The 24,373-nt window shown below is 33.8% G+C and overlaps 2 protein-coding genes across 2 annotated transcripts; both read left to right on the top strand.

Moving 5' to 3' along the window:
- Nucleotides 1-2,565: 2,565 nt before the first annotated feature.
- LOC140833310 (transcription factor MYB106-like) lies at nt 2,566-4,373 on the top strand. Its single transcript, XM_073197685.1, has 3 exons — nt 2,566-2,757; nt 3,039-3,168; nt 3,615-4,373. Exons 1-3 carry the CDS (start codon nt 2,622-2,624, stop codon nt 4,267-4,269), a joined length of 921 nt encoding a protein of 306 aa, XP_073053786.1. The 5' UTR covers nt 2,566-2,621; the 3' UTR covers nt 4,270-4,373.
- A 2,658-nt stretch (nt 4,374-7,031) lies between these two features.
- On the top strand, nt 7,032-10,120 carry LOC140833783 (mitochondrial uncoupling protein 3). The gene is given in 3 exon segments (XM_073198189.1): nt 7,032-7,256; nt 7,259-7,440; nt 9,351-10,120. Coding segments are annotated over 3 exon segments (900 nt in total). The 5' UTR covers nt 7,032-7,081; the 3' UTR covers nt 9,894-10,120.
- The last annotated feature ends 14,253 nt before the right edge of the window (nt 10,121-24,373 follow it).

Here is a 24,373-nt window from a genome sequence, read left to right as displayed (position 1 = left end):
ATGCTCACAGTGGCAAACATAACGTACCAAAATTTCATAAAATCTTATAGACGGAGACGGTGCTCGACCGAATTTTAAAACCAAAAACCGAAAATCACATATGCATAAACCGAGATTCAAATTTTAAAAACAAGCCCACTTACAGTATCAATTGCTACAAAAACGTGGAGTGCACGATGCTAGACTTGGATCACTTTTAGTTCTTCGACCGGGCAGTACTTCGGCTTGAATTCTTGGACGACTTTGGGACGATTTTTTTTGTGTGCATAGTCTGGCTATGGAGAAGCTACTGAATTTCATGGCTTTCATCAAGAAATTTCGAAATTGAGGTGTGAGGAATGGCTAGGTATGATGTGGTATTTATAGGTGAAGGGAATAGAGCTAAACATGACATCTAAAATCCTACCTTATGCACTCAAGATTCACACGATTTTTTCCTAAGAAAACCATTCCATGATGAGTTTATTTTGCTACCAATTTGTGAGATTCATTCCTTAATCCTTTGTCCCTCAATATTTTCGAAAATATGGTGATAGGTGAGGGAATTTGCTTCCAATTGCATGGTATACTTCCTTGTATCCATGCCTTACAATATTTAGGCATATAATTTCGAAAATTGATTACAATATCATGCCTTAATCCTTTATATCTTGTAGGATATCTCAAACTAGTCAATATCTTCACAATATTTTCGCAATATGCTTACCTTAGTGTAGATATTATTAACTTGCTATTAGATGTTTCCAACAATCAATTTTTCCATAAGCATATCCTATTTATTAATAAAATCTTATGCTAAACAAATTTCCTTACAATTATTTGATTACAAGGTGGGAAAAATCCGGTCCTTACAACTGGGATGCAAACACATCTTTCAGATCAAGACACTGACATGTGGCATGTCATAACTGATGAAACAATGAAGATTCTAAAACAATAATGGAGTGGACTGTCGAGGATAAGAAGATGGCCAATATGGAAAATGTGGCCAAAGACATCCTTTACAAAACATTAGATAAAAACAAGTTCAACAAAATTAAAATTTGTTCTATAATTAAGGAGATCTAGGAGAAGCTGACTCAAATATGTGAAGGAAACGACCCGACCAAAGAAAACAATATGAAAGTAGCTATTCCAAAGTTCGATAATATCAAGATGAAAGACAGAGAGATGATAAATGAGTTTGATGAAAGATTCAATAAAATCGTGATCGAACTGACAACACTTGGGAAATATAGAGGTTGTGTTGAAGGTGATAAGAGCATTTTCTAAGAGAATGAGATGTGAAAATCATTTCCATGTGAAAATCAAAAGATCTCAATAAGCTCGGGGATACAAATTATTTTGTGATCTGAAGGCTTTTAAGTTTGAGCTAGGATGATAACAAACCAAATCATTTCTAATTACTATACCAGACCAAAGAAGGATGAGAAAAAGTCATCAGAAAAAGTCATCTGAAAGAATGATGATTGCTCCTGCAGAATATGTTTCAATTCCAAATTTCTTGAATAATTACTTTGAGTATTTATTTTGACTGATGTAAATACTATTATCCAAATGTTTGACTTGCAGACCAAGAAAGAATGTAAGTTCACCCATCATGCTCATATCAAATTTTTCCTGCATCAGTTTAACAAACTATTCACACTGTTTGAGATTAGTTAACCCAAAAATAATATTAACATAAATTTTTACGTACTAATAAAGTATGATCTCTTTTTGTAAATTTAAATAAAGTCTTATGAACAGTGTCTATAACAAAATCATGTTCAATTAGAAATTTAGACACCATTTCATACCAAGCTCTTGGAGCTTATTTTAAACCATATAAAGTGACAGACATAATCAGAAAATAAATGGTTGATAAAATCTGGTGGTTGTTTAACATAGACTCTTGCCAACCACAAATAATTTGTGAAACAACCATGCGTGCATACTAATTGTGACCTCTACAAATGTTTCACCCAAATGTCATCTTAAATTCGTTTCATCATGTGACATCATATATTATTAATACATGAGTAAAATAATCTGGAGTGATCTAATGTGGGTTTCGACTTCATAAACAATCGGCAACAGTACAATCCGGCTTCGACTACATGATATTTGCGGAACAATATACAAGACTGTGAGATGCTCGCTAAATTCAACAGGTAAGGTAAGCGATTCCAGATTGATTCTTTATATAATCAAACTCATGTGACATCAAATATTGTCAAAGAAAATTTTGACAATGAGAAAATTTTCGACTGTTCTTTTGAAGAACTCGGACTAACACGGCCGAAAGGAAAACTGATCTTGCACGTGTTGCGACTGCATACATTAACTTTTACTTCTTTCACGCACTCACAGAAATTAGACAAATGAAGCAGAGATTGAGTAATGATTCAAGAACCCTATTTTTATTAAGTGGCAAGTGGGGTGTTGTCATAAAAGGGTTAGGTAAATAATCAATCCCACATACTTCTTAGGCTTCAGTAACTGAATTTATTTCTTCACAGACATCTCTCTTTCTATATATATTTTATATATATATACAAGTTCTTACATGCATTTCTATGCGTATCTGATTTTTGCACCCTTTCTGTGAAGTTTCACACGTTGTAATTAATAGCACTAAAATGGGAAGAATATCGAGTTCGAGTGAAAATACTGAAGTGAAGAAAGGTCCTTGGACTCGAGATGAAGACCAGAAGTTGTGCGAGTACATCGAACAGTTTGGCCATGGGAGTTGGCGAGCTCTGCCGGCAAAAGCTGGTAAATATTTATTACTAAACATGAATTTTCTTGCATGCATGCAATTTCTACCAGATTTGTACTAATATTACACGCTGTCTGCTTTTTCATCAAAGGGGGTTAAAAGTCAAAATTTTGATTTCCAAAATAAATAAAATACAAAGCTTTAGTTTTGGATCTTGGTTCCTAAACTAAGAAAAATTAGAGGCGTAAGCGACTCAATATTGGCAGCTAGCTTGCGAAAGAATTGAACAAACTGATCATCAACAATGATCTAATTGTGGTGTATTGCATATATGCAGGGCTTGAAAGGTGTGGAAAAAGTTGCAGACTTAGGTGGAAAAATTATCTAAGACCTGATATAAAGAGAGGGAAATTCAGCGTGCAAGAAGAGAGGACCATTATTAGACTTCATGCTCTTTTAGGCAACAGGTTACAATATTAACCAGTATTCTAACAAAGATTATTCGATATATATATATATATATATAGAGTTACTGATAAAATGAATTTCCGGCACCTAACCGAAAATTTATGGTTAATGGACGTAACATCCAATATGTGAATGTCATATCATTATCGATTCTCTTTATCGAATAATGCACTTGTTTTCTACATGAAACAAGTTAATGAATCATACCAAGGACGGATAAAACACACTCTTTTTTTCTACGTTAAATAAATTCTCTGTGATTACGCACACTAGCACAGGATGATAATAAATTAAAGTTCTATACTATATTAGTACATTGTTTTTTTCTATTTATCTTTGTTTTTCTTTTGGAAAGACTAGTGATCGAATGCTAATATCAAGGAATAAATTAAAGTTCTATACTTACAGAATACCATTTTTATTGATTCGATTTACATAACATTAGGTGGTCAGAAATAGCAAGCTATTTACCAAAGAGAACCGATAACGAAGTCAAGAACTACTGGAACACCCGTGTCAAGAAACTGTTAGCTCGAATGGGCATCGACCCGGTGACCCACAAGCCGAAGAACTTTAACCCCGACGGCTCAGCTCAATCCAGACTAGCAGCTAACCTCAACCACATGGCACAATGGGAGACTGCTCGGCTAGAAGCCGAAGCCAGGCTCGTTCGCGAGTCAAAACGTTTATCAGACCTCCACCTCCAACTTCTTCGCAAAGCCACCGCCCCACCACCTCCGCCGTGCCTAGACGTGCTAAGAGTCTGGCTAGCCACCACCAGCGGCTCAGTCACCGGAAGCCTCGAGTCGCCAACATCTACGCTGAACTATTCCAACAACTCGAACGCAATTCCTGTGAACGGTGGAGGTTCAATCATCGAAACCAACATGGTTTCTATAAACACCACCTACAACGGAGTCAAGGGTAAAAGGGGACAGTTTGAAGACAATATCAAGTATCCCCTTCACAACAATTATAGTACGACGAGTACAACAGATTTTGTATCTACGAATTATGACATTAATTCGGTTAGCGTCCTCGTCGAAGATGACAAGAGTTACTGGAATGACCTACTAGATTTGTTGAATTCTCCATTATAACCAATCATGTTTTAAGATAGAGGGTTAGTTAATTTGCTCATCAAGCGAAACCACTGCTCAAGTAGTTCGAATGTTTCCCATGTAAAAATCTGCTAATAAATTATTATTGATCATCAAAGTTCAACATAGTACTTTACTTTATATATATATATATATGCTTGTAAAAATATACATGGCATAAAAAAATATAAAGTGGGCTTTTGTCTCACTAATGTGTAACATTAAGAAAAAAGTTATAGACTGAATAAACACAAAAACTCTCATGCTGCATCACAATTTTTTTAGATGGATATCAGATTTGATCTATGAAAAAATATTAATTTTTAGAGTAAGTCTCTTGTGAGACGGTCTCACGAATCTTTATCTGTGTGACGGGTTAACCCTATCGATATTCACAATAAAAAGCAATACTCTTAGCATAAAAAGTAATACTTTTTCATGGATGACCCAAATAAGACACATGTCTCAAAAAATCCGACCTGTGAGACCGTTTCACACAAGTTTTTGTCTAATTTTTATGTCAAAAATATTAATTTTCAATGAATGTATGGATAAAGATTCGTGAGACCGTCTCACAGATATATATCAAAGAGACGATCTCAACGGAAGCCACCAATTATAAAAAAGAATGTATTGCATTATGTTTTTAGATCATATCCTAATTTCTTTTAATTACTTGATTATATGGGATTAAGATCATATCCTAATTTCTTTTAATTTAGAAATGGAATTATTTATCATAATGATTAAACAGTTAAATTTAATTAATATAAAACATTTATAGATTAATAATGTTGGGACTATGAAATTTTATTAATTTAAAGAGATATTAATTGATCTATTAATTATAATATATTAGTTTAAAGAGCAATTTTTTTCTGATTCATCGTTTTGTATTCTATTCATTTAATAATATTAAAAAAAATTAATTGTACATATATATTTATAAAAAAGAAGTCATGATATTCATTATTTTTAATAATTAAATAATATTAATGTCTCGATTAATCAAATAAAATTCATTGTATAATGTGAGTAAACAACGTACTTTTGGAATCAATTATGCAAAAAAAGCACTCGTATGTAGGTATGACAATTTTGCCCGCAAGTTTGGGATCCCGTCGAGAAAATCAGTAACAAGCGGGTGTGGGAATATGGGTTCGGGTTCGGGTTCGGGGATTGAATCAAATTGAGGGTGGGTATTGAGATGCTATCGTCATCTCGTAACCCTACTTGCCCTCGTCTCGAGGTCCCCAGATAATAATAATAATAATAATAATAATAATAATGATAATAATAATACTTTTTTCTAACAATTAAAATAAAACTCAAATATGTGAGCCTCAAATCTCGATGAGTGGATCTTATGTGAGACCGTATCACGGATCTTAATTTGTGAGACTGATCAACCCTATCCATATTCACAATAAAAAGTAATACTATTAGCATAAAAAATAATATATTTTGATGGATGACCCAAATAAGAGATCCGTCTCACAAATACGACCCGCGAGGCCGTCTCACACAAGTTTTTTCCTATCTCGTTCACAATCACCCCATAATAAATGATGCGGTTTTATCTTCTTTTTTTTTAGGCAAAAACTTGTGTGAGACGGTCTCACGGGTCATATTTGTGAGACGGATCTCTTATTTGGATCATCCATGAAAAAGTATTATTTTTTATGCTAAGAATATTACTTTTTATTGTGAATATTCGTAGGGTTGACCCGTCTCACAGATTAAGATCCGTGAGACGGTCTCACATGAAACCTACTCTTTTTTTTTATTAAACCATGAATTATTAATGTTTGTAATTTTTAAGTAATATTGATATTTATAAATGTAATTGTATTCTTTTATCAATATTATTGAAGTAAATCTAAAAACTTTTGTTATAAATTCAACTGGTATTTGAAGCAGTGATGGTGATGAATATTTAATCCCCGTCGGATTGGGATGTTGTGATGATGACAAATCTAGCATGCCCATTACAATGTCTACATTATGTGAAGCGATGACGATGATTGTGATGAAAATTTAATCTTTGCGGGGTTGGGGATGAGGATTGTTGAATGGGATAGAATGGGGTATGTGGGCGAGAATGGAGACTTAGTCCCTTCAGGGATGGGGTTGGGACATCCCCGATTAGAAAAGCGGGGATTGGGGCGAAGATGAAGACAAGTTTTAGATTCGGGATAAGGAATGGGGAAGACGTCCCCAACCTATTCCGTGATGAAGATTGAATCTTTGCGTGCTCGGGATGAGGACCAATCCGATAGAACCAGGTATGTGGATGAGAATAGAGACTTAGTTCATACGGGGATGGAGAATCACCGATTAGAAAGTAGGGATTGGGGCGATAATGGAGACGAGGTTTAGATTCGTGGCCGGGGATGGAAAAGGAATCCTCACCCTATTTTCATCCATACTCGTAGCAATAATAACTCTTCACAATTTTTTGTCGCGGTTCGAGAACCTAACACCGAAGCTTTTGAATGCAATGACAATAGTTAGAGATGAAATTTTTGACTAGATATAAATTTTAAGAAATAGCAAAAAAGCAATATAATCATGTTTGAAATTTTTTTCTAATTTTATAGAACTGTAGTGATTATCTTATGAGATTTCAATATTATTTTTTTTGTCAATATTTCATATTTTGATTCGGGCTCGTGCATATCTTTCCTATTGGGCCTTCAATACAGACTATGGAAGTGGGCCAGCTTAATTTCAGCCCATATTTAGTATTAAAGCTGTTCTTAAAGCGTTTAATTGACGAGACCGTATCAAGCGGCGGGGCCGGCGTGGGTAGATGAACGCCGGCGACCATGACGTCAGGAAAATCCTGCTTACGTCACTCTCGGCGATGGTGGCGGAAACGACGACGTTCCCAATGGACTTGCTCAAAACGCGGCTGCAGCTCCACGGCGAGTCCCTACGATCGGTGAACCCAGCCTCAACGTTTAAAATCGCTTTGCAGGTAGCTCGAACGATGGCGTTTTGGGTCTGTACCGAGGTATTTCCCCCGCTATTTTCCGGCACATGCTGTACACACCAATCCGAATTGTAGTCTACGAGCATTTGCGCGGGATCGCTGTAAATTTCTCCGATGATTCGATACCTTTCTACAGCAAAGCGGTAATTGGTGGGATTTCAGGCGGTATTGCTCAGGTTATTCTTAATCAATGAGTTGGTTATTTTCCCCTCATGACTTTAATACTTAGTTTGTTAGTAAGTGATTCCTGTGAAATCTGGGAATTCTTCAATGCATTTGCAAGCAGGCTAAGTTGTTCAAATTTTCTGAATCAAGTAAATTGTAGCAAGGAAAGGTGGATGAGAAGATGAGAAATACTTTTCTTTATTTTTATCGAGAGATATTTCGATTTCTATCTATTATCAGTTCAACTGTCAAAGTTGCTTCCTTGGGTCATCAGAATTGCTTGTTTCTATCGAATGTGACCGCTATTAACGCTTCATCTAGTTTAATAATCTGTAATTATCTGTAGTCAACACGTCGACTAACAAAGAAGGTCAGCTAGTGGCTATAATAATCTACATTTATGGATTCAGCAGGAAGTACGAGGATTCATAACTAAGAGAATGACATTTTTTAGCTGCATCAGGGATAAAAAAAAGTGAAATAGCGCCCTTTCGACCACTAATGGAGCATGTTTGGGCTACAAGCTATCACAACTGCTTTTCTGTCGTACAACCAGAGCACTCGAAGGTCCCAATTCTATGTGGTTCATGGCACGTGAAGGCCAATTTTAAGAAACTTGAACTCTGTCATCATGTATTGCGACTACATAAAGTGTGATCAAACTCAACCGATACCCTTTCTTGTTATACACACTTTAAACTTATGGATTCACTGATTGATTTGGTGTGTAAACAAAACAAATCCAAGTTGCATCCCTTGGTTAAGAAATAATCATGTTAAATTAAAGCAACCATAGTTGTTCTTCCGCGCCCCGAATGAATTAACACTGAGCTGTTTGCATATATTTGCCTAGTTCTGTGGCATCTCTATACGAGTTAAACTCTATTACATTGTGTCTGATTAAAGCAAGCGTCAAGGCATTCACATGATGATTTCCAGTTTGAAAGTAAAGTAGGATGACTTACACTAAGGTAGAGCATGCCTCTTGGGTTTAGAAAGATGCTAGCTGCTTGATGAGTGTTTCGTCATTAAGCATGAGATTACCAGATCGAAAGGTCAATATACATGACAGCAGATAAATGAAGGTCGATAATTAAAGTGTAGTTTAGTTTAGTTAGATAACCTACAAATTACAAAGCTAGATAATCTATATACTGCAGTGACTCTTGTGGTGCTTTTGCTTGACCACTGAATCAATACTGTGATAGTCTGATTCTTGATTTTATGTTCCTTGTAGTACCCATCCATCCAGGTAACAATTATCATCTTCTGTATCAACTTATAACAAAATCTTATTTTCTTTGAGGGTGCGAATGTCGAGATTAATTTGAAATCAATGGACGTCGATTATAATTTTATTGATGACATTGAAAACAATAGATAAAATCTTAAATCCATATCTTACGTATTTACATATTAGTAATAATACAAACTAGAATTGATATTGAATGACACTATTATTGGTTGAAATTGAATTTATTTTAATTAACATGAATTACTGGATAAACATATAAGAGATGAATTAAAATTTTATGGTTCTCTAAACAACAAAAATATATTTGAAATCTATCAACCAAATGCAACCTCAAAGTTTTCTTGATTTTCCTTTCTCGTCTAGTTGTTGAAAATCTTGTCTAGCTGTTGGATCATGATATTTGATTTCAGCTCAGCTTGGCTTCTTGGTCTTGCAGTCAAACTTCTATCTACCATCACTCTAGAGAGAATAATTAGCTTACTCAAAAATTATTTTCTCTTTCTTCACAACTTTTATTCATAATGACTAATTATTTTGCAATATAATGATTCCTTGTATGTGCTTCACATTCCAAAATATCAGTAAATCCCTTAACATTTCAATTTTGATTATCATATGTCAAAACTGAGCGCTTTTCTGGTTCTTACGTTTATGTTTTTAGCGTAGGTAATTGCAAGCCCTGCTGATCTCATCAAAGTGAGGATGCAAGCAGATGGTCGCATGGTGAGCCAAGGTTTACAACCTAGGTACTCAGGGCTGTTCAATGCCTTAACCAAGATCATTCACTCTGAAGGATATGTAGGACTTTGGAAAGGCGTTTCCCCTAATGTCCAAAGAGCATTCTTAGTTAACATGGGTGAATTAGCTTGCTACGACCACGCCAAACGATTCATTATCGAAAATCAGATTTGTAGTGACAACATCTATGCTCACACTATGTCTTCCTTCATGTCCGGTCTTTCAGCTACTACATTGAGCTGTCCAGCAGACGTAGTTAAGACTAGAATGATGAACCAAGCCACTGGGGTGGAAAGCAAGTTTAGATATAGAAACTCCTATGATTGTCTTGTGAAGACTGTTAGAATCGAGGGATTTCGAGCGCTGTGGAAGGGATTTCTGCCTACGTGGGCTAGGCTCGGCCCATGGCAATTTGTGTTCTGGGTCTCGTACGAAAAATTCCGTCATATTACGGGCTTAACATCCTTCTGATGAGTTGGCCTCATTCATTGACCACAAAATATAAATCTGGATTCAAGAAAATTTTCAAAATATGGCGCTTATTTTGCAGGGCCTTGCATGAAAAAAAAAGTCTGAATTTGTCTCATTTTTGTCAATGCTGCTCTGTGAAAGCAATTTTTTTTTTCTGACCAGATGAATTGTTCTTATTGGCTGCAGGTGATCATTATGATACATATATGGGGTAAAATTCCAAAATCCATCTTCTATTTTTTTATGTTCATATCTTTATACATATAATTATTTCATAAAGTTTACATTATCATCTAAAATATATTTATTACGAGCAAGTATTCGACTATTTATGCATCTGGAGACCTGGAAAGTTTAGAAATGTTCGACCCTACCTTGGGCAAGGGTTGATCCAAAATTTTTAAGGGGGCTCAAATACATTTTTCCATGTGATAGAATGTATTGTTCTATGTGAAAAAAATACATGTGATTCTTTTACATTCATTTGACCAATATTATCTCATGATCACTATTATGGTGTAATTCAAGTTCTTGTTTAGACAATATGACAAGCAATCATATTTTGTCTGGTCTCCCGGCAAGAATAATTTATTTTCCCAACATATATGTGTGCATATATATAAACATGGTCTTAGCTGTATTTGGAAAGTTTTGCCAAAAAAATTGTTATAAAAAATATTTATTTGTATAAATATATTCATATATCATATTAAATATTTGAAAATAAATAAAAATAAATTTAATTAAATATGTAGTATTTTAATTTTGTTTTAAAAATTCAAATTTGCATTTGATGACTTTTGAAAATATAAACTATATTTAAGTGTTTATATTGGATGTATTATTTCATTTAATTTTGGTTGTGATTTTGATTTTTGCATTATTTTTATATGTGTAATTATCATTATTTCTGTCATATTAAATAAAAAATATTTTTTTATATAATATTATATTTTTCATCTTTTTACAAGAGTGTCGTTAGGAATTTTAGCATACTATTTGTTTGTAAATTATTATTATTATTATTATTATTATTATTATTATTATTATTATTATATATCTTTATTAGAATTTTAATATAAATATTTAAACATGTTCTAAAAAATAATTAAAATTTTTAATCAAACTTTATTCGTCTAATAAATAACAAAAAATTTGACATTTTGAATAATGTTTGAAAATTTTGATAAATAAAATAATATATGATTTTTAGATATATTCTTATAATTTTTTTAATTATTAACTGTTCCAAATAAATAAGTTATTTAATGACATAAGATGTCTTTATTTATGTAACGCCCCGAAAATTTTAAGGTCCACGCAAACCATGTGCATGCAATTATTAAATTCTTTTGTATTTTTAATTAAATGTTTTAATTGCATGAATTATTTATGTGGTGCATTTTGACATGTTTAAAATATAATTTCTGCATGGTTGCATTAAACTGTATTTTTAAAAGGATATTAAGGTGACGATCGAGGAACGGAGACCAAAGGCTGAAAAATGTAAAATGTTTTATTAAATAATTAATTTTAATTATTTAATATAAGGGTTATGGTTTTCTCATATTTTTGAAAACAAGGAATTTTGAGGTGATTTTATGCGCCGGGACTAATTTTTATTGGTGTTGGATTTTCAACTAAAATGCGACGTTTTGAGCAGTCCGGCTATTTAATTCACTAACTATTTTTATGAAAACCATTTTTATGAGTTTATTTAAAGCCTAACTTGCACTAGTGGGCTTAATTAGAGTTTAATAGGCCTTAAACTTATTTAATAAACTAATTAGCATATAAAAACACACTAAAACCTAGTCTTGCACTAAAACTCACGCCGCTCACAGTTTTTCAAAAGCAAGAGTTCTCCCTCGGCGCAGCAGCTACTCTTGGCCGTGGGAAATAGCTTTTTCCTTCAAAAAGTTTAAGGGAAGGTAGCCTTGGTTCTCTCCGTTCTTCGTCGCCATTGGTATTTCGTGCGTTTACGACGCAAAGGCATGCCTATATCTTCCTTTTCTCATCCATTACATCATAGTATGATTTAATTTATGGGTGTGCGAAGAACATGAAGTTTTGTTCCAGAAAGTTCGGTTTTTACCTATACATGCTATGAACTAACGTTTTCATGTGCCGATTCATGTCTTACATGTTATAGGGACTGCCATGATGATTAGGCTGTGACCAGAAAAGGCTATACATGTTTTAAAACAACCTAACCACGCCTAGAACTTTAAACAACCGAAAGGCAAACAGAAGAAAAAAAAAAAGCGTGCACGGCTGCTGTCATGGGTAAAGCGATCGGGTTCATGGTTTTAGGGTGAGGCTTGGGCTTGGCTTGGGCCAGGGCATAGCCAGAGGTTGTCATGAGTCAGGGTGAGAGTCCTAGCCATGCTAGGACTCGAACCGAAGGCTCGGGAAAGAGTCCTAGCGCGGCTAGGACTCCACCCGAGAATCCTGTGCAGATTTGTGAAGGGTTTGCGCAAGTCTCAGGCGATGGGAGCTCGATGCACGGGGCACGGGCGGGTCTTAAGTGTCTCACTAGGGTCCTAAGAAGGTGTTCTAAAGGGTGGCTCAGTTGCTGGGGCGTCGGTTAGTTCCCTAGGCGTGTAAAACATAGAGTCCACATGCACACTTAACTCTCGGCCAGTTTAAGCAACAAGTTGGGGGCTTTCGTTTTGGCTTTCGATGAGGTCCCCGTGAGTTTCCTAGGTCCAGTAGGGTACTTCATCATGTTGGGCAAGTTCTGGTTCGTTCTGGTCCAAGAGTAACTCGATAAAATTAAAAGTCAGCTCGGGGTTGAAGTTTAGGTGTCAAATGAAGGGTTTTAAATAAAGAAAAAAAATTGAAAAAGGTTCACGGAGGTCGAGTCATGGTTCGTAAAAGCTAAAATAATAATAAAAGACTAGATTTTGAATTTAGGAATTTTAGTATTTTTCGGGATTAAAACGCCGTTAAATTGATCAAGAAAAGATAATTGAAAAAGTCTATTATTTAAGCTAAGTAAAATTACGAAAAAATTCATGTAAGCTTAAATAATTATTTGGGACATGTTAGAGTCAAGAAATCAAGAAATAAGTCAGAAGCGTGAAATGTCGAGTCTAGGGGTAAAATGGTCTTTTTACACCTAAAAAATTAGTAACGGTCATGGCAGTGCCCTAAATGCTGTTTTTATGATATTATGTTCATTGTTAAATGCTTATGAAATGTTCATGATTTATTTATGATTTATTTTAAATGTCCATGAAATTTTATGATTAAAGTTGACATTTAAAATACATGGTGCATGCTTGGTTTCAAAAGAAAATATATTCACGCATGATTTTATAAGGTGATGAAAACATGAAAATATTGATGAAAGTGAAGTAATTGTGACTATGAAGATTTGAGGATTTGAGGTTATGATCAAGAATAGGCTAAGGCTCAGTTGACGATCCTGTGTCGCTGATGTCCCCGCCTCCCAGTACTGTGGTTTCATGTAGATGGTACCATCGTCATGTCATGTCACGTCAGGAAAGTCACAATTAACGATCTGAATTCAATCAAGGAAAAGATAAAGTTATGATCATGAAAAGAATCACGTCATGCTATTATGTCATGTTATCATGTTATGTTAAGATCAAGGAAAAGGTAAAGGTAAGGTTCATGTCATGCATATCACGAAAAGGTTATTTTACGTAAAAGTATTTTCACTGTTGCATGAGATTTTATATCTATTACTCGTTACAAAGATTTGGTGTGTTGAGTCTTTAGACTCACTAGGTGTGATGGATGCAGGTGAGGGTGAGGGAGGACTTGACGCATGAGATGACTGGACTGAAGGTGCACACAACCCGAGGACCAGCGCTTCTACGATTTTCCGCACTCATGATTATGGGTTATAATGTTACGTTAAAATATTTTTAAAAACCTTTTATTTATGCTTTAGAGTGGTTTTGGAGAGGAGAATATGTTTCACGAATATTGCTTTTTAGGTTTGGTAACTCATGCGATGATTTTATCCTTCATGTCTATTCACTTGATTTTAAAATGCTAGCTAGCGAATGTTCTAGATCATGGGCAAAATATTTTATTAAAATAATTTCATGGGCGGTCCGAAATTTAAAAAAAAAAAAAAATTCCTAGTACATTTTAAACACAAGAACACGGGACATTTCAATTTAAGCGTCATCTCATATGATAAAAATATTTTTGATATAATATTTAAAATTTAAAAATATTCATTATATTATATCAATAATTTTAATAAATTTTCCATCGTTAATAATTACAAATTTTAATAATAAATTACATAAATAACATTTCTGCACATGCCAAGCAATTAATTATTATCAAAACCATGAAATGTTGAGAAGAAAACAATTAATCAAAACACAAATAACAACACACGAGATTTACATGGTTTATCTATATCAAGGAGAGATCTTCGTCGACTCTTTATTCCCCACAAGTTTATAAGGAATGAATAAAAAAACAATCAGAGCTTATTCCCTCTAATTATCACTACCACTCTTCTCTCTATTTTCTTTCCTTCTTGATCAGTGCTTGTGTGTTCTTCTTCTCTTATATATCTGGTGCACTGATCCATGTAGTTAATGTTGACTCAAGCTAACTGCATAACAGTTCATTCCCTCCAACTCCAACCGCTAATGGACTTTACCTTTGCTTCCATTTGTATTGTTATGTTGGTCGGTTGTGATCATCCGACCAACAAGTCTTACATTTGTATTGTTATATAATGGCCCGAAAATTCGTATTTGAAAATTTGCGGAAAAATTTAAATATTTTTTTTAAATAATTAAAATGTCTCATTCATAAAATAAACCGATGAATCAAGTTTAATGTTCAAAATAGCAGCGGAATAAATTATTGTTTTTCAAAATAATAATTTGAAATAATCCAACAACGATAAAAATGTTTGAGCATAAGAATGATAAATGCTGTAAATGAGGTCATCGGGTTCCACTACTGCCAACCCAAGCTAGCTCACTGGTCCCTGCCCTCCGTCCCGACCTCATCAGTACCTACAACAATCAAGTCTAGTGAGTCTAAAGACTCAGCATGCATATATCGTAAATAACAAGTAAATAATATAATAAAATTGCATGAGAGTAAAAATATCATGTCATGAGGCATAACGTGAAAATAACTTATCATGAGCAATTATAATACGTACATAACTGAACTGAGAATAATAGTGAAAATGTTTGCTCCTTGGAGCCCTGTAATGAAATAGCATGTAATAATTTTTTGTTGAGATTATGGTCTACGTAAGTGGCCTCTGCACTGAACTGAACTGAACTGACCGGTAAATGACCACCAGGTGAAGTAATGTTTGTCTGATCAGACTAATACCACAGTATATTGGATGGAACTGAACTGAACCAGTAACTGACATCCGGGTGATACAATAATCCCATGATAGTGAAATGGCCACAAGCAATATCGCATAAACCTCAAAAATAAATATTTATATTTTTATGCACGTAATATAATTAAATGGCATAATTAAATATCATGTATTATTTTACCACATGGGTTGGATCGTTCCCAGGGTCGCTGCGACCTAAATTCAACATGGAAAATATGCAAATGATTTTCTTGACCAAACTTTGTAATTGAATCCAAAAACGAGACAATTACGCCCAACGACTTCGTATTTAATCATGACTCCGTGCCAACCCGAACCAACACCGAACCATCATTTAGTCATGATTAAAATACACCTAAAATGATGAAATAATGATCCAAAAATTATGCAAGTCGAAATTTTGGTGAATGGAGGCCAAAACATGAAACGCTCTTTCGAGAGTCAATTTGGCACATCGCACCGTAAATTCTCGTACGACCTCTAAAATGATCTGAATCACGAACGGCCAAAAACATGACCTTCTAACTCAATGAGGCACTGTCCAGTCCAAGGCCATAGGCTAAAAGCCAACCAAGAACTCGAACGAGCCTCTGAACCGAAGCAGCAAGTTGCTGTCCAGAAATTCCAGCAACCTCACATGTACTTACATCGCTTCGTTTGTGAGACTATCGGTCATTCGGGCTTGAACCACCGACCAGAGACTCTTCCCAACATCCTAAGGTGTGGCTTGAACCATGGCTAAGTGCCCTAGGCCAAACACAATCCAATCCAACACCTAGGACAACACCAAGCTTCAACTGAGAACTCAAAAATCTGTACGGTGATGTTTCTGAAATTTTATTTTGTTGCTGTCATGCATCATACCAGTGGCCATATGGTTGACCATGGCTTGATCTAGACATCATGGGGTATGGTGTGAACCAGGGCTAAGGGCCAGAGGCCAACCAAGGTCCACTCCAAACCACCAAAAACCGAGGGACACATGCAGAAATGAAATGGGGATCGAAGGGGTTGTTCTTGTTTTGATTTGAAAACCGATTCCACCATGGACCAAGCCTCGAAAGGGCGACTTGGTCATGTCCTAGACATGTCAAGGAGGGATTCTAACCATGGCTACAGCCCCTAGGGCAGCCAAGATCAGAAACCAAACCTTAGGCAAGAAAACAAGAATCGAATCATGCAAAATCTGCACTATGGGAGTTGCTGTCCATTTCGTCTTGTTTGCGGCGAAGGGACTCCAACCGATGGACCATCACCTCCCTAACACATCATAGTTCATGTTTAAAAGCAGACTTGAGCCCCTGGGAATCGAGCCATACCCTGAACCATCAAAAACATACCAAACCGTGAAGGCATAGGAGAAACCGAAAAATTCTGTACATAAGTTTTCGAAAGGTGCTTGAAAAAATTTCGGTTTTTGGCTATCAAACCATGATCATGAAATGTTTAAAAATCATAATACGACTTGATTGAAGAGTCAATAAAATATAAACATGTCTGGTTTCGTTTTGAAAAGAAAACGAACGAATATGACGACGTGGCGCGGAGGAGACGGGGTGATCTTCCTTCCTTCCTTCTATTCGATTTTCTCTCTTATTAATTCTCTAGCTCACTCTCGATTTTTAGCTCTGAATCCTCTCTGAATTTCGGTGGTGAGGAGGGGGAATGATGGTTAGGAGAATGAAGGGGAGTTGCAATATAAAAGGGATTCAAATGGCATGACCAAGTCTTGCTCTCTTTTGAATTTGAAATGGTTTGATATCAAAAATTCTTGGAGGGATATAGGAGGTGCCAATGACCGATTCTACCATGTCATCTCAAGGCTAGGATAATGATTTATTATTAATAATTAATGGTGATTAATAAATGAAAGGATTATCATGCTAAGAAATGACAAGGAAAGGGTCAAAGGTGGTGAGTTATCAAAGAATTGTTTAATCACTTAAGGGGTGGCCGAAAATTGCAATAAAAATGGAGGGAAAGTATTGCTTAGTTAGTGTATTTTAAATCTTTAGAGCCTTACCTATCCTTTAAATAATTTAGTGAATTAACACATTAATTATGGAACCTAAATGAACTTATTTCCGACTTAACTCAAGTTACTTAAATAATTCCTTAAACCTCCTTTTAACTTAAATTAACTTACTAGTTAGCTAAAATAAACTCTGGAAATGTTTTCTTAATTTTAAATTTTATCTTAAAACTCCAACTCCAGTCCAGCCTCACTGAATTAACTGAAAAGATAAAAATTAAACTATTGCATAAAATAATTAACTTTAAAGGAAGGATTTAAATACTCATGCAATAAAATCATTTTAATTTAAAATAATAGAATTATGTATGATTTATACGTAGTTTAATTTACGGATTCTACATGTTATGTCCAGTATTTAAGTAGTTAAGCCAACATTGAGAGACACTTCTCAACAGTTAAAATAAAGACAAAAAAAAATGGTCTCAGTCAAACCACATAAGTATAGAAACTTTTTAGACAACGGTACAAAAAGTATTGGAAAGTCAAATACGACCGTCGAAGATCTTGATTTATAAGGTAGAATTTCTGTGTGAAATGAAAGCACTTGATCAAAATCATTAAATGATGCACTAAAACTCTCAAACACCATGGATGATCATCACTCTGAAATAGAGAAACATCAATTTCTCAATGATCACATGCAGAGACGGATCTACGCTAGGGCTATACTGGGCTGTAGCCCAGCCCATTTTTTTTTATTTAGCGACGGTTTTTGATAACCGTCGCTACTCGCCGATGTGGATCGGCGACAGTTTTATCAAAAATCGTCGCAATTATTAGCGACGGTTATTGCTAAAACCGTCGCTACATTATTAAAAAATAAAAAAAAGGTGAATCGGCGGTTTTAATTAGCGACGGTTTATTCAATAGAACATCATTACCACTTTGATGTTTATAATGCAGCAATAGATTTCATTTTGATGGAGTTAAATACTCGGTTCAATGAGTCATCGGTGAAACTTCTTTCTCTTAGTATAGCTTTAGATCCTAAAAATTCATTTGACTCATTTAACAGTGATGATATTCGCAAGCTTGCGAAGAAGTTTTATCCTGGAGATTTCACAGATCAAGAAATTGTTGTTTTGAAGTATGAATTGATACATTTATAAACTCGATGTGATGCAGAATTTAAAGGTGTCTACACTTGTTGAATTGTGTCAGCAATTGACCGAGAGTGGACGGTCAAGTATTTATGTTATGTTGACTAGATTGATTCATCTTGTTTTGACATTATCTGTGTCTACTGCCACTATTGAACGGGCTTTTTCAGCAATGAAGCATGTGAAGACGGCACTTCGCAATAAAATGGAGGATGACTTTCTTGCCGATTGTTTGACACTCTATATTGAACGAGATTTAGCTAAACATATTGATGTAAATTCTATTATTGATGAATTTTATGTTTTAAAATCCCGTAAGGCACAACTTCGTTGAACGATATAATGTACTTTTTTTTAATAATATATAACTTATCATATTGAGTTCAAGCCCACCCCAACTCTTATTCCTGGATCCGTCCCTGCTCACATGCACTTGATTGTTTTATAAACTAATGCAGGAGTCTAGCTAGCTTATCCGTCTTCATCAGATCATCAGTATCAATTGTGCAACATTCACTGTTAAAAGTCATCTCAATCTTCTTACCATTTCAATCCATCAATGGACTATGAATGATTGTGGAAGTATCAAGGATCAGAAGGATCAGCAGGCTTGTCGTATGTTTGATCGAGTAGCATATCGGTTGTGAAATGTCATTACACTTGGTGGTTCGGGTTCGTGTTTGGGTTCAGGCCAAGTAAACTGCCAGGTCAGAGTCCTGTTCAATTATTATGTTTTTTTTTTAAAAAAAAATTATTAACTGTTAATTTAAATAATAAAAAAAAATATTGGAGTTTGTAGGCTTAATGAATAGAAATCAAGTGAGAAAGTTAAGGAAAACTTGAAACAATAGCACCGGAGTTCGAAGTTCAAACCCGGAATCAAAGTGCGTAAAAGAGCTACTTTGTATTTAAATAAAGTAAGAATACATGTCATATCCACAAGAAATTTAAGGTAATTAAAATTCCACTCTTACATATTTCTGTTTTTTTATATTTAATAATTTTATCCTTAAATGATGATTTATATATGATCAAAATTTTAAATTAAATAGTAGATATTAGATAATTCATTGTTAGTAATGAAATAAAGTTAGAATAGAAGAACATAATTGGAATTCATTTGATAAAATGGTTACAATAAATTAAATAATCATTATTTATATTATTGTTATATATTATTCACTTTTTCATGTATTAAATATACTAAAAGTTATAAATGTTTTCAAGTATTTACTAAAATATATATATTTATAAACATTAAATTAAGGTAATCACTTTAAAGTTGTTAATATCAAACTAAAATTTAAATAGTAGTAGAATTCAATATTGTGATAATATTCATATATAATAAATCAAGATAATCATTTTAAATTCTTAATATACCAAATTAATATTTAAATGGTACCAAAATTTGATGTAACATATAACATCAATAAATCAAAAACACTCACATTTAAGTAGGTTATATAAAAATGATTAAATAAAAGAAACAAAATATAACATACATAATAAATAAAGATTAAATAATATTACTTTATTATCATAGCAAGAGCTTAACATTTTCATCTCGATTTTGGAATATTAGCTACTCATGATGGAAATGAAGAACTTGATATATATACTTAGCATGATAATTGTATTCAAGTGAAGAAATTTAGAGAAAATAAATAGAAATAATATAAACTCAAAGTTTAGTTCATAAAATAAGGAATCATTTCCTTCATCAAAATACACTCTTATTTATAGGCTAATTTGGGGAGACAAATGAAATAAAATATTATTTTATACATATAATTTGTGCATTTTTTCTTCATAAATGACCCAAACATTTATTGCATTTTGTATTACATCTTTGACAAATTTTCCAACGGATTTGATTATTCCACATAAAATAAATGTTGTTCATAATTGAGTTTTCTAAATTTTGTTAAATATCATATTGGTTTACTGAGTATTTTGACAGATATGATCAAATACTCAAGTTTGGTAAAACTATAATTTCATTGGTACCACTTTCGCTTGTTGCTCATTTTAACATCAATTGTAAGAAGAATGGTATCTCAAGGTTAACATCAATATTTTGAACGTTGAGATAAACTTTATACAAGTTTAAGAGTCATCTCATTCTCATTTTTGTAGCCAAAGTTATTTTTGTTTTACCGAACATGTTAAAATAACAAAAATAATACAATTATAAAACACATATGTTTTTTAATACGAATTATTATAAAACTTATAAATTTAAATGTTTAATGAACTTTAAACTATAAATTATCATACAAAATATTTAATAAATATACATTTTTTATATTAATCACACCCCCAACTAGCTTATTGTTAGTCCTTAAAAATTTAAGTGTTAATAACAAAACAACACATTGATTAGTCTAAACAGAAATGCAATAATAACTATACATGTGTTTAAAATTAATTTAATGAATGTCAAAGTTATATAAAAATTACTATAATTATAACTTATAAATAAAGTGAGTTGATCAATTCTAATTATATTTTCAGGTAATTAAATATACATGGCTTTCAAAAAATTTCTAGCAAGAGAATGGTTTAAGAGATGCAGATTGTGGGGACCCGGACGCTAATCATCTTCTTAAACATATTTGGGATTTAATTATCAATTAAAATAAACAGGGTCTAAAAATTTTTCTTTTTAAAATATAATTGCGGAACGTAATGGAATTCAACTAATATACATCTCAGTATAAAAGTACAATAATGTACAACAATTATTCAAATTAGTCTAAGGTTCAACTACTAAATTTCAAGTATTAAACCAAGTCTACATTCAAGTCCGGCATCACCACTCTAACCTAGATCTCTCATCATCCTCTTGACCCTGATCCTGCCCTACATGTTGTCATGCACACATACAAACAAGACAACAGCCGGATAACTCCGGTGAGATATACATATCCCAATATAAACAATGTATACATATGCATTTAATATAAACATATATAAAAGCATAAACAATTATTAAGACATGTATCTAATCTGATTACATGAATCAATACAAATCTGTATTTAAGTCAATGACTCGTTATCTTATCTCAACTTATTTCTAATCTAGGGATCCCGATCTAATTTAGACTTCGGCATGCTGTATCGAATGTCTACAATAGAAGTCGATCTACATCTAAGCTCATCGATACACCGTAAGTCTAGAGTCTCAGCTGTTCTGACAAAGACTCGGCGGTTCTGCCCTAGCTAGGCTGATCTGTCCTAGACTCCAACTATGACTCTGCTCTAAGTCGATAGATTAACATATCAATCTGATAATCTACAAATATCAATGCAATAAAATAAAGTATGTGATTTAGGGAAACTCAAGTCAAACCTAACTCGAGTTGTGCAATCCCGAATCAACATTTATTTATACCTTTGTCTTCCTGGTCTGACGAAGACGAAGTCTTGTATTCTGATATGTCCATACCCAGTCTGGAAATGACAATCGTATAATTACAATATCAGTATATAACTCAATTCAAAACATGTTTTGATCAATACTCACATCAAAATATAGTCTGATCAATGTCAATCGACATACGGTACAACAATACAATCTAAAGAAATACTGAATCTGATCACTATAAATCAACTGATGTTTCGACGGCATAACGATACAGTCTTGATAACCCCGTCAATCACAATATCACAAATATAATACCAGAATTCATAATCAGTACCAATACAATTCATAATCTCAATATCGGTACACTTAAAATCAGTAACAACACAACTTTGATATCAAATCTCAATCCATTCAACTCTAAAAATCATAACAATTGTATAACCAGTCTATTCTTTAATCTGACTTCAATTATACAATGTCTACTGTAGTAGAAACACCATATCTGATTCATATTCAATTATGACAATATCATAATTTCAAATCATATATAAACGTATCAAAACTTACGTCCAGTTGTAGCCTGTGTCGATAGGAACACATTACTAAAGTCGGATTTAAAATCGTACGAGCGGATTCTTCGTAAATCACAAAATCTTACGTGAAGCTTATCATTTCTCCATAACCTCGTTTCCTTCCTCTTTTTCTTGTTTTTGAAAAAAATAGTATACGTATATATATATATATATTTATATATATATATATATATATATATAATATATATATATATTCATACACGTTGCATGTCCATGAAACGTGGCACATTTCCACAATTCTTAAGCGGCGCTCGGGCGGTTAAACATTACCGCTCGGGCGCCACATGTTCTGTCCCAAACCTACTCTTGTGGGACACTGGCGCTCGGGCGGTACTTTTCTACAGCTCGGGCGCCAGACGTTCTGTCCAACTTTCACACTTGTGGTGCATTGGCGCGCGGGCGGTCTCTTTCTACCGCTCGGGCGCCAGATGTTCTGTCCAACATCTTAGTTTATAATGCACCGACGCCCGGCTTCTCCTCTCCTGTCTTATTTAACTCATATGATATTCGCTAATCGCAATTCTGACAATTATACAGTTTCCGATCACGGTAATCAAATCTCGGGCATTACATTTCTCCCCCTCTTAGATCTGAGTTCATCCTCGAACTCGCAGGTAATCATCTCAGAAATAGAAGAAATGCATAACAGAATCAATTAGAAAAATTCACCTCGATGAACAATTCTGGAAATCTTTATCTCATATCAGATTCTGTTTCCCAAATAATTTCTTCAAGGCCTTAACAACTCTACTAAACTTTCAACAGCGGAATAATCTTCATTCTAAATCCTCTTTCTTCTATTGATTCTGATTCCAATCTGAAATAATAATTCAAGAAGTATAATCTCATAATACCACTCGAAATAATTCTGATAGAATCAATCTTAAATACTGGTTATACAACATCCGTATATACCAATCAACAGCTCATAACAAGTCAACATCAACAGCTGTTATCAAATCTGTTTAGTTCTAGTGAATTCGATATTCAATTTTGTGCCTCAAATATCAACGGTCGTCTTCTGACGTCGGTATATTTAATTTGTCTATTCTGAGTTGTCTTCTTTTCTTTTCTGAATCACTTTCACTTTTTCAGTCATATCTCTGATCTTATCAGGACTAATCTCAGATACCTCTGAGATATTATCTTTATACAAGGAATCTGCCGTTCTCATTGCACCCCGCCTCAAATGAAACTATTTCAACACTCATTTGATATCTATTCTTGTACAATAATTCTTAAGTGACAATGAATTTTGTGAACTAGGGCTAACATCCAGCACTACAGTTCCACAGATATCTTTCAATATCTGGATAATACGCTCTGGCTATCTATCAGTCGGTAGATAACATGTAAAATAGTTCATGGTATATTCTGACACTAGTACCAGAATCAATCAAAATCACAATCTGATATACTCTACTTCAGCATTCTGGTTATTCTGACCACTTTTCTGACATCGATCTGTGTCATTTGGTCATGTTTGTACGTTATCTGGTACAAACTAATAGATATAGATTGAATAATCTGTCAATCACAATCATATCACATCACAATCTGGAAAGTATTGCAGTAATCTTACGACGAAATTCATCGAAATATACTCCCCATGTTTAGTCAGAAATATACAAGTTCTGTAATAACTCTTCTGATCTCTATCTTTCTGTCTTCATTTATTGATAATTCAGACATATCAGTACAAATTCTGCTAACATTTCAGTACAATACTATCATAACTGATTTAATCTGTCTATATCAAAACTGTCTGTTCGAATTATCATACACTTTCTGTTACCAAAATGAAAACTGAATCCACTACTGTGTGTTTCTGACACTATCTGTCATTTCAGATTCAAACTAATTGGTGCAAACAAATCAGTTAATAATATAAATTAAAGAAAATACCTACCTGGTATTCGGTTCTGTCTATCTATATCAAATTCTGTCGTACCATTCTGAAATATTTGACATCACAAGATAATCATTCTTATACAGTAAATTCACACATCTGTTACTC

This window comes from Primulina eburnea, chromosome 6 (genome assembly GCF_022965805.1).
Source record: "Primulina eburnea isolate SZY01 chromosome 6, ASM2296580v1, whole genome shotgun sequence".
NCBI classification, from domain to species: domain Eukaryota; kingdom Viridiplantae; phylum Streptophyta; class Magnoliopsida; order Lamiales; family Gesneriaceae; genus Primulina; species Primulina eburnea.
This window is presented reverse-complemented; position numbering and strand designations above follow the sequence as displayed.